Here is an 11,623-nt window from a genome sequence, read left to right on the forward strand (position 1 = left end):
CATCCTTCCTTCCTCTCAGGATCGCTCTCTGTGGAGCAGCTCAACACCAACAAGATGACAGTGGCCTGAGAGCATTTCCCACGAAAACGATCTTTGTTCACAGTTTACATACATCACTCCAAAGGCCCTCCTCCCACCCACACCTGGCCACGCCCACCTCCCCCACCCCCCTAACCCCCACAATCCCGCTCCCCCTCCCCGCCCTGGTGGTCCTGCCCCCCTCCCTTCCCCCCACATCACCCAGAATCAGCACTGGGAGGAGGAGGAGCCCTAGGCTCCCTTGGGGGCTGCCCTGGGGCCTCGCCCTGGAGGGCCGGCCCAGCCGTTCCCTACTGGCTGCAGGGCTTCTCTGTGACAAACGGGTCACGCTTTCTCTTTCTGGGCTGTGAGGGGCGAGCCAGCCCCAGAGCCAAGGCTGGCCTCCCAGAGACGCCGAGGCCAGCCCCGGGGATGGGCAGCTTCTCAGCAGCGGCTGGGCGTCCACACAGAGCCCACTTCCTCGACTTGGGAGCGGCTGGTGGAGCTGGGCTGAGGCCTCTTCTCTGAGAGGAGGGGGACTGGGGAGCACTGTGGGCCCCCCCAATCTCCAGGGGAGGCCAGGCTTGAGGCACGCACAGGACTCTGGGACAGCCAGAAAGGCAGCAGGCTCTGCAGAGAGCCAGAGAGGAAGGCCAGGCTGGAGAGCTCCTCCTCGTCCTCACTGGACCCGTCCCTGGGCCCTCGGGCCTCCCGGACAGGAGAGGCCTCTCTGAGAAGAGATGCATCCCTGGGTCCCTGTAGAGAGCCAGTGTGCCTTTGACCACCTTGGCTGGCGTCAGACTCAGAAGGACTCGAGGCCATTCCGGGTGCACTGTGACTCGGGGCTGCCCGCACACCGTCGTCCTCCTTCAAGGCCAGGAGTCGTTTCTGCACCAGCTGGTAGGAGGGAGGAGGACAGTGACGGCTCCACACACACGTGTGAGAGGAGGAGCACTGGGCAGTGGGACAATGGCCCTGGGGGGGGGAGGGGACGGGCGAGCCGAGGACTCGAATCCACATACAGACGCTGTGGCAGTCCTGCCATCCTCCTGCACCTGATTCCCAGCTTTGTGTCTTTCCCTCCCCTCCCGGCTCCCCGTCCTCTGCTTCCTTTCACCCTGCACTGCACCCCCCCCAGAACGGGCCCTTCCCCAGGCCAGGCGTCCCAGGCAGGGCAGGGATGGACAGCGCTATGTGGCCCTCCTGTTCTGGGCCCTACCTCTCCCCTGTTCACTGGGGTCCCTCCGTGCCCTGGTCTTCCTGGGTGTCCCTTGTGTCCCCTGTTCTACCGGGGATCCCTCCCTCCTCTGGCTCCCCTGGATCACCTAGGGTCCCCCTCCCGTGGGGTGCCCTGGCTCCCTGAGTGTCCCTCTCCCTCCCCTGACTCACTTCTTCGGGGGTGAGCCCTTCCTCCTGCTCCAGCTCCTTCTCTAGGGCCAAGAGATCCAGCTGTGGGTCTGGGGAAAGCAAATCTGCCAGGAATCCAGGGTGAATGACTGCCTCCACCTAGAACAGAAAGAAGAGGCTGTGAGCATCCTTGGCCAGGAGTGGCCTGTGAGACAAGAAGGCCAGGAGGGAAAGTGAAAAGCAGAGACCCACCCCACTCTCCTCCACAAGGCGGGGATGGTCAGCACACACACACACACACACACGCACATACACAGTCACACACAAAAGAGCACATATACGGAGGCACAAACACAGACACAAAGGCATACACACAGATAGACACAAACATATACACACAAACATCTGCGTAAACCTCCCCTAACACCAGGCTCAGGAACAAGGAGCTGAGCTTAAGTCCCAACGGCCTGAGCAGAAGCCAGATCTTGGGTGCTGAGTGTTCCATGCCCTGGCATCTTGTAGACCCCAGTCTCCAGGCCTAGCCTACTTTGGTGACAAAGTCCTCCTGGGAACACAGCTTGTCAATGTAGCTCAAGAGATCCGGGTCCGAGCAGGTGCCGTCCTCTTCCTGCTGCAGCTCATTTCCGTCGTCTCCCCATTCTGCATCTGAGTCGCCTGTGGCTGAGTGGACGGGCCCCACCAGCGCCTCCATGATGTCCATATGCTCCCTCACAGCCTCAGGTGGAATCTCCTCGGGGGCCTTGGGCTCCGGGGCTCGCTGGGACCCGTGTGCCTTCGGCCGGGAGGGCTGGGCGCTGGGGCCGGACATCCTGGGAGCACAGGCTGAGGCAGAGCGGGAGGAGGGGGAGGAAGGGGAGGGGCTCCCAGTCCACCTCCTGACCCCCGAGCGCACGCTGGTGAGGGCATTGTTGGGGGGACACTGTGTGGGTGTGGGGGGTCAGGACCACCTGAAGCTTCATGCACAGGTGGAGGGGGAGGTAAGGGCGCATCTAAGAGAGTCACATGTAAGGAAGTGGGGAACCTCCCATTTTCCAGGGGTGTCCCCATCAAGCCCACTTCTTAGGCAGACTTTGTGTGCAGTCCTTTGACAGGGAGGTGAGAGAGAAGTTACAAAATTGACCAAGTCAATACCCTGTAGTGACAAAGGGCATCTGAGACCCCACCCCCGCACCCCCCGCCTCGGTGGCTGTTTTGCTTGAAAGACCACTGCCCCTGTCTTGAAGGAAAATGATCCACATGGGGACAGTGGCCAACCCTAGGCCCCTGTTACCTGTGCGTTCAACTCCAGTGGGAACCTGGGTGGCTGGCTGAAGGCCCACTTTCGGGGCTGGGGGCCCCTGAGGATCCAGCTTCGGTGGGGCTGGAGGAGGCAGGCCCTGCGCGCACTGCATCCACTGCAACTGCTGAATCTGCATCTCCTCCTCTGCCTCAAGTTCCATGAACCTGGGGGGTGACGGAGGCACAGGCCACCCTGAGAAAATGGCCTGGGTTCTGGAGCCCAACAAAGGCAGCCAAGAATGAGGGATTGGGAGAGGATGTGCCTTGGGGCTGTCAAGGCCCTGTGAGGTGCTGTCCACAGCAGAGAGCTGCTCCTGGAACTGATACAAGATCTGGGACCCTTCCTGCCTCACCAGCACTGGAGAGCATTCAACAGCATAGACCCAGGTCGCTGCATTGAACCAGGTCAACGGGACACGTGGCTGACCCAGGGGGCACCCTCCTCATGCCCCCCATCCAGAGCCACATGAAGGGCTGACAGCCAGAGTCTGGAACAGGCGTGTGTTCCCCACAGGGGTCCTTGCCCGAATCCAGGACCCTGGGTTGGGACTGAGAGTTCTGGAACGTAGACCTGGAGACAGAGCTCAGGAGAGGCTGGACGATGTGGATGCTGAGCTTAGAGGACAGGCCTTCCTTTCCTCTGAGAGGCGCTTGTTTCTTTGGTTTTGTTCCTTAAACCAAGGGGATTACCGTGGAGCAAACACTGGAAGGGCCAGAGACCCTTGGGCTGATGACAGCTGGCTTCCCCAGCCTCTTCAGGGATGCCAGGGTACCCACTCAGGCCACTTTTCGTGAGGAGAGGGTGTCCCAAATCTACGTCAGTGGCCGCCAGCCACCCACCACTAAGGAAGCAGCAGGCTGGTGGGTGGAGCTCTTTCCCCGGCCCAGCGCATATGTCCGGAGTTGGACCCTACTGGACTCACAGCTTCACCCTGCCCCGTCCTGAGACCTTCATGTCAGGGCAAGGGTAGGTCAAAGTCAGGGGAGGGCAGAGCTCCTGGTGGAGGAAGGACAGAAGACCCACACTCTCAAGGTGAGGGAGGGGTTTCTGGAGGACTGTAGGGCCTCTGGGCTGCGGGGCCCCTGTTCCGAGCGACAGCCCTTCTCCTTTGTCCTCTTTGATGAGCACCCGCACGGCCAGACCCTGCTCTCACCCACTTGCCTCACCCTCCACGCAGCCCCTGGGCCCAGGACGCTGACTCACTTTTGCGCCATCTCGTAATAGATCATCCGGTCAGAGTTGCTAATGTGCTGCCATTCCTGCACGGCCCTGCACAGTCCCTCCTCCAGTGTCATGGTGGGCTTCAGGCGGGCCAGGGATCGAGGCACTGGGCTGTAAGCACTCGGGGTCAGTCTCTGTGCCCAGCCCAGCCCCCGCCTGCTTGACCCCACCCACCAATGTGGACCACACATCACTCAACACAGCATGACTGAGCAACAGGAGAGTGAGAGGCAGGTGTCTGGGAGGGCAGAGACAAGCCTTCCCGGCGACTGCTGTCACCGCCTCACACTCACTCGAGGATGACCATCCACTCCCAGGCTAGAGCTGGGACACTGTGCCTTGGGGAGCTCTTTTCCTCTTCAAGGCTGCCTTTTCATAATAAAAATCCCCGTCATCAATGAGGCGTGGCATGTGCCAGGCAATCTGCTCACACTTCATAGATTAGCCCAAGGAGTCTTCTGCACGGTCCTCTGAATGAAGAGTGATTGTCCCCTTTTTACGAGGGACCGGAGGTTTAGGATGGAAACGCCTGCCAGGCTCACAACTCTAGTGGGAGAGAGCCCATGCCCTTAGGAGAGCTCTACCATCACCCTGTTCCTAGTGGAATTCTCCACGTCAACGAAGCCGAGGCGTGCATTAAGCACACTCCTGGGCCCCATGCTCCTCCCCCTTCTCCGAAGTGACCTCCCGGGGCCATGTACACTCAAGTGCTGTATGAAAGGAGACGGCAGCACAGGAGTGTGTGGCATCCACTCCTTGGCTCCTCAACTCACACCACGACCCTCTCTGACTGCAAGTCTCCAGGCCATATTACATTGAGAATCATGGAAGAGCAAGTTGGCTAGACTCACAGGGGGGTGGGGTCAGTTGAGATAAGGCACATTTCAGTCATGATGTCATGGACTGGCAGGCTCGCCCGTATGACCGACAATCTGCCTTCTCGTGGCATGGACATCGCCCTCACACCTTGCTTCCAGTATCCCTAGAAAACTAACCTGCGAGTCCATCCCCAGTTCCTCTTTATCTAAGAGCTCTGATAAGCTCATGACCCCCTGAGTGTTCACTCACATAAGAAAGCAGGAAAGAGCTTCTGCATCAGGACTCTGAGGAAGGTGTCTCCGGCCCAGTGGCTTGAGGTGCTGCCAACGTCGGAAGTTACTGTACACGCTCTGGTGGTTAGAGCAGTCATCCTGCGAGGCGTAGGGCTGGTTGGTGTCCAGGCTGCACTCCCTGGAAGTGCCATGTGGCCATGGCCCAGAGTTCACTGGGCGAATGTTAGGGGCCATCTGGGCAGCTGGTGGTGGAGCTTGAGGAGGAAAGCCTGGGGTCCAGCCTCCCTTGCCAGCCCGAGTAACTCCAACAGCTGGAGCAGTCACAATGGTCTCCATCGCAGGGGTTGCTAAGAATATGGGTGCAGGACATGCAGCACTCCCGCTGAGGACCCCTGGAGCGCTCCAGCTGAGGGGGCCCTGAGGAACGATAAAGGTCTGAGTCTGGGGGGCCTGCAATGGCCTCCCTTGTGACCTGACTTGTACAGTGAAGTTGCAAGCCCTAGGGGCACTGGGGCCACAGCCACCATTAGCCACCAAAGGCATCCTGGGGAAAGCTGGCAGCAGCAGGCTGCTGCCAGGAGGGAATGCAGGGCTGATGACAGGTGGCAGGTGCTGCTCCCAGGGTGGCCGGTGCTGGGCGCCAGGAATGGGTGGAGGAAAGGGCACTGCCATGAAAGTAGACAAGGAGGCACCAGGGTTCATGGTGACATCCGTTCCCAGCACTGCAGATGCTGTTGAGGCAAAGGAAAGGAGTGAATGGAGGAGGAGAATGGGCAAGTGGGACTGAGGCTTTCTGCGGCATCAGAGTGTAAATCTCCACAGATGAGACTCTTGGACAAGGGAAACTGCAGCGTGCAAATGTCTTCAAGTGATTTTCATGCCCTGACCTCCAGTTGAGAATTATTCCACTGGTGACCCCACGCCCATCCACCAAGCTCCCTGACCCCTGCCTGCCGAGAAGAAATTGCCTCAGCAAACACTCACTTGGAGAGCCTCCCTAAGGCACACCCTGGCACCTAAGCCTCACAGGCTGTCTCCCAAGACCTGGAGCTGTGTGGACATCCGCTCTGTGAGAAATGCCCCTCAGCCGGCGTACTAGCAGGTAGGGGCCTTCTGCAAGGTAAGTTCTAGGCACCCAAAGGCCCTTTGTGGACAGGTACTGTGTAAAATATTAGGGCCCCACCTCCTCTTCAGTCCTCCTTTTCCTGATGCTCAGTATAAATCCCCTCTTGCTTTCCTAGCCTCACAAAACAAAACAAAATGCTGGAAAATATCTCTAATGGAATCCTGATACAAACCCATGACACTGGCCCAGAAAGCACCTGCATCTCAGAACAACCCACAGCAGACACGTAACATGGGCCAGGCCCTGCCACCCCCTCCCCAGTGCCCAGAGTCACTGTCATCAGTCAGGAGTTCTGTTCCTAGGGGCTTGGGGTGGTCTGAGAAGTAGGCGCGTGTACCTTAGATTCTGTCCTTTCACAGCCAGTGATGGCTGCAGAGGATTAAACAAGGGCCAGGGAATTGTCATGTTGCATTGGTCGTGGGAGTATAGACTGCCTGTGGTCCTTCCCCTTCCAGCTCCCAATAATGGAGAGACAATCTGAGATGCAGGCATAAGCCAGATGCCATGGCGATCAAGTTGTCTGAAACACATCCCCGTTCAGGAGAACAAGGTACACACCACGGTGCACCTAACTAACCAGAGCAGATGTCATAGGACGTTTAATAGTAACACAGAAGATCATCTTCCTGATCCTGGGCTACACTCCTTCCCCCTTTAAAAGAGGAAGCAACCTTCATAGACATTCCACCCGAAACAACCCCACTCCACATCTGTTCCCTGTCCATGAAGGAGTGACATGAAATAGGAACAAACTCTTCCTCTCAAGGCAGCCTGAGGGTCCACCATGAGATACTGGACAAGATGAAGTAGGTCTGAAGTACTGCCATTCCACAAAAGGAAGAACAATTCAGAGCAACTCAGGAACCTGAGCCCTCTCTTGGCTGAAGTTACACGTAACGGTTGCCCATCCCCTGTTGAATCCAAGGCAACAGTTACCTGAACTGACAAGTGAGCTCTGGGCTGGGAGGAGTGGACGAGGTGTGGGCTGCGGCAGTTAGAGTAACCCCCTGCCTAGCTCTCGGAGAGGACACTTCACTGCAGGTGTGGCCACACACAGCCCCATTGAATAGTTTTCTCAACAAGACCATCTCTCCCCACGGCCCTCTGAGATACAGTATGCTCCTGTTCAAATCCCTTTGAAAGATATGGTGAGGCAAGCTTCAGGTGCCTCAGGAACACCATACAGCTCTAGGCCTTCCTCATGACCCTCCCTGTGTCACCACCAGGACATCACACACATCCTTACACACACGTTTCAAAGTGGCTTGTCTCCCTTCTAGAAAGAATCAGACTGTCTGCTGCCATCCTTTCTCCATAGCCAGGGCAATTCCTCTTGATCCACCTCCAACGACCCCTCCTCCCCAGGGCAGTCTCGGGTTTCTTCAGGCTCCCCAGTCTCCCCAGGTGAAATGTCCTTGTGCGTCCAGTGCTCTCTTCTCCCTCTACTTCAGTCCAACTATGTGCCCACAGTTAAGTGTAACGTGTGAACCCGAAGGATGTGAGGATGGCAGGGTCTCTGAGAACACAACCCCAGCCTATAGGCTTACCTCCTATTGAAGCCATCCTGCAGACTTGGGCACGGACTACTGCTGCCTGGTAGCCTCAATGAGAAAAGTCAAGACCAGGAGCCAGAGAGCGACCTGCTTCAGCAAACGCTCGGGATCCAAGTCAACGAAGGACACGTTTGAAAGTAAACAGGAAAATGCGGGCTGAACCGTTCTGCGGTGGGGGAGGGGCAGAGGGCACGTGGGTCGGGGTGGCGTGCGCTGGGGGGACATTCCACGAGGGCTCTGGCAGGGAGGCAAGAACCGGAAGTTCCTCCCACCTCCCACAGTGGCAACACAATTGGCGTGTGCCTCTTTAGGCAGTTTATAAACTGTTGTTTTGATTCACGGCACCGAGGTTGAACATGACAGTCCCTTCCTTTCACGTCTTTATCCATCAACCTAGGTTTTTTTTTTTTTTTTTTTTTTTTTTTGTGGTACGCGGGCCGCTCACTGTTGTGGCCTCGCCCGTTGCGGAGCACAGGCTCCGGGCGCGCAGGCTCAGCGGCCATGGCTCACGGGCCTAGCCGCTCAGTGGCATGTGGGATCTTCCCAGACCGGGGCACGAACCCGTGTCCCCTGCATCGGCAGGCGGACTCTCAACCACTGCGCCACCAGGGAAGCCCTGGAGCTTTTATAATGAAGGAAAACTTAAATGAGTTGCAACCAATAACTTCATACTAGAGGAATGGTGAGGCAAAATATTGTACCCAGGCACTCGAGAAAGGCAGGCTTCCTTGTTGCTTCCTCCCTTTGTTCAGTCATTCAACCAATTATTTACAAGATTCTCACTCATAATTCTGATACAGTATTTGAAGGACTCTTCTCAAGGCCACTGATACAAAAATTGCACTGTGCAAAAATTAGCCAGTCCCAATTCTGCAATCACTTTTGTAATACTTCAAAATCCTACACCCCACAGACAGAGATAATCAAATTAGACCAAATCTAATTTGGGAAGACCAGTCACAGAAGGGAGTATCTAAAAGTCCTTTGGATCGTGATCTCTGACTATTCCTGCACAGAAGTTGGGGGCGGGCATTGACTACTGAGAAAAAACATCTCTGGACATGCATCACAAAACTCAGAAGACAGTTCATCTTCCACTCAATCACGAAACATTAAAGAAACGAAGAGATACCATGTTTGTGTCTTGTGGAGTTTTCAAGTCTGCACTTGGAGGCGCTTAGTGCTGTTACATGTGAGGGGTCTTCAGAGGCATCCTGTTGAGTGAGAAATGCTCTAATCTTGCATTTGACCAGAAAGCGGATCTGATGATTGAAGTTTCTTTGGGAAGTATTACAAAGTCAGGTCAGTAAGTTGATCCCGCTACTATTTTTGTTGTTGTTGTTGTTGTTGTTTTTATTGTCAACTGAAATTCTGCAAGATATTATAAAAAAGGAGGGAGGGAAAGTCAAATTGTTCCCATACTACCTGTTGAAATTGGCCCAGATTGTCAACTCTTTCTCAAAATTATTTTTTTTAAAAATCCCAAAACCGTACAAAGGAAACACCTGTGAACACTGAGAAAAAATATTCTAGTAGAGTAAATGCGTTGGAAAAACTCTAGGAACGGAGTCAGGAGACAGTATCTTAAGAGTGTTTCCCAGGTCTGAAATTCTTTGCTAGCATTGTTCTTTAACGGAAACTTCAGGTGTGCTAGGGAAAAGGACCTACTGTTTTTTGAAAGGCATTAACAAGAACCAAGGAACTGCAGTCCAAAGGGCATGAAAGTACTTGCCCCAATTTGAGGCTACTGTGCTTACAGCGGAGCTCTCCAGAGCTCTTTGTAGCTAAGTGCATGGGTTTCACGAGTGCAATATAAAACTCACGAGTGCACATCTCACAAGAGCTGGTTTTAAGAAGAGACCGTCACGAAGGTTCCCGGCGAGGAGCGTCGCCAGAGAAGTTCCGCAGCGTGCCCGACCCTACATTTCTGTCCTCTCCTGCAGAGACCTCCTAGGCCCGCGCACCCCGCGCCTGCACGCCCGCGCACGCCTGTGCACGCCCACTGGGGCGGGGCTCTCGGGCACGCGGACCGCCGTCCTCCAACGGCTCCCGGCGTCTGTTGGGGCAGTTTGCTCCGGAAGACAGGAGCGCATGCGCGAGCGTGGAGGGTGGGGCCCCAATGGCCGTCCGGCGGGGGAGGGGCCTGTCATGGCGGCCTCTAGAGTCAATTCTAGGACTCCTGAGGTAAGGGGTATGGGGACTTTTCACCCCTCAGGTGTCACCGCTCTGCGCTGTTGTTCACCCTGTGGGTTATTTGTGCCCTTGTCCCTGTAAGGAGACTCCCCACAATGTGGAGTCACGCCCCCATAGAGCTCGAGTCCCTTGAGATGTTTACCCCAGGATTATTGGCACCACTGGGGAGCCGGCTGCACGAAGGGTTCAGTGATTGCGGGGCCTACAGTGGGGGGTAAATAGTGTGTGCGAGCTATTAAACAGGTGCCGTTCTAGTCTGTGCGCTGTGAAGAGTACAAAAGCTAGAGGGAAGTTCTTGCGAGTTGAAAACCCTCATCTGGTTCCGAAGGTGCAGCTCAGGTGATTGGAACATGAGTGAAGATGGAAGGAACACACTCATCGCTTCACTAGTGTCTTCCTTCTTAGCATAAAAACACCCGTCACCACTTATGTTCAAACTGCGTTCTTTTGTCAGTGATGCGAGCAACTTTGCCGAATGTGGTAATAAACATGTATTTGTAGTCTGGTGTCAAATCATGATTGATTTGCAAGCATAGATGGGGTCTGTACATATATAATTGGTTGGTGGGAATCTGATATGTAGTCAAATGTGTGGGTTGGTTTTGTCCGTGGATATTTGTGTTTGAAGGGAGGTCATGTCTGTGTTTTTGTGAGAGTGTGTAAGAGTGAGTGTTGTATTTGGAGGGTGTTGAGATGTGACGCAGGCATACTCAAGGAGTTGGTGGTTAGATGTTTGTAATTTGGTGTTTGGGGAATATGTTTACGTGTGTTTTTTTCACCCATGAATTTGGGGATTTGTGTGTGTCTAATGGTGGATTTGGAAGGATTATCTGCATATGCATAAGGGCAATGTCAGGAAAAGTAATGCTGTATATTACTTTGGGTGTCCAGTCTGTTTATTTTGTATATTTGGGGAATGTAGGCTGATCATTTGTGTATTCAGGGCATGTTGTATTGTTATGGGGTGTTTGTGGGTGTGCATTTTCAGGAGCTGTCTATGTATATTTGGATGTGTAGAGGGCAAGTCTGTGACTATTTTATGGGGCTGGTGGATGTTGAATGTGTAGGTATGTTGTGTTTGTATGATCCTGTATTCTGCAAGATGGCAGAGTTCATTCTGTGTGAGAGGTTGGGAATGTGGGGTTATGTATATACCAGTAGAGTGGTACTATATGTGTATTTGGAACAAAGGGCGTATAGGGTGACATTATTGCCTATTTGTAGTGTACTGGGTAATTGTGGTTCTATTTGGGACTTGTGGAGAGTTGTGTGTTAAATGAGTTTGTGTGTGTATTCAAGGGGCATGGCCACTTGGAGGAATATTTGCTGAGGCTGTGCATTTGTAATTTTCAGTAGGAGCCTCTTAGGCTTATGTATTTTGGGAAGTGAGTATATGTGTATCTGATAGAGAGGTGGGGTTCTATGTTTCTGCAGGGAAGATGGACAATTGCATTTGTATGTATTAGAAATATGTGATATGGGTATTTGTTAGTACTTGCATATGTGTGAGCTGGCTCCTGATAGCTAGGGATAATTTGATATATAGAAGTTGTTTCATAAATGGTTTGCTGGAGATATTTCCATGTATCTTACTTGTGTATTCTAATCCGTGTGCGTGTCCATCATCAGGTGCATGCATTATCAAAGTTTGTTCATAAGGTATGGAGTTTTTAGGAGTATTCAAAGTGTATTTCTTTGGAGAACGCTAGGGTGTTTATACATGTGTTTGGTAGGAGTAAGAGGTGGTCTGTCTATATATTCAGGGTGAGGGTAGAAATATATATATATATATACACACACACATATACAGTTT

General features: G+C 53.9%; 1 protein-coding gene across 1 annotated transcript; it reads right to left on the minus strand.

Moving 5' to 3' along the window:
- Positions 1–462: 462 nt before the first annotated feature.
- On the minus strand, positions 463–7,627 carry LOC307070090 (NUT family member 2D-like; the record flags this gene model as incomplete). The annotated part of the gene is made up of 7 exons (XM_079728682.1): positions 463–915; positions 1,408–1,524; positions 1,913–2,208; positions 2,657–2,829; positions 3,869–3,997; positions 4,955–5,669; positions 7,612–7,627. 7 exons carry the CDS (start codon positions 7,625–7,627, stop codon positions 463–465), a joined length of 1,899 nt encoding a protein of 632 aa, XP_079584808.1.
- Positions 7,628–11,623: the final 3,996 nt, after the last annotated feature.

The sequence above is a fragment of the Hyperoodon ampullatus genome (assembly GCF_949752795.1).
Source record: "Hyperoodon ampullatus genome assembly, contig: scaffold_117, whole genome shotgun sequence".
NCBI classification, from domain to species: domain Eukaryota; kingdom Metazoa; phylum Chordata; class Mammalia; order Artiodactyla; family Ziphiidae; genus Hyperoodon; species Hyperoodon ampullatus.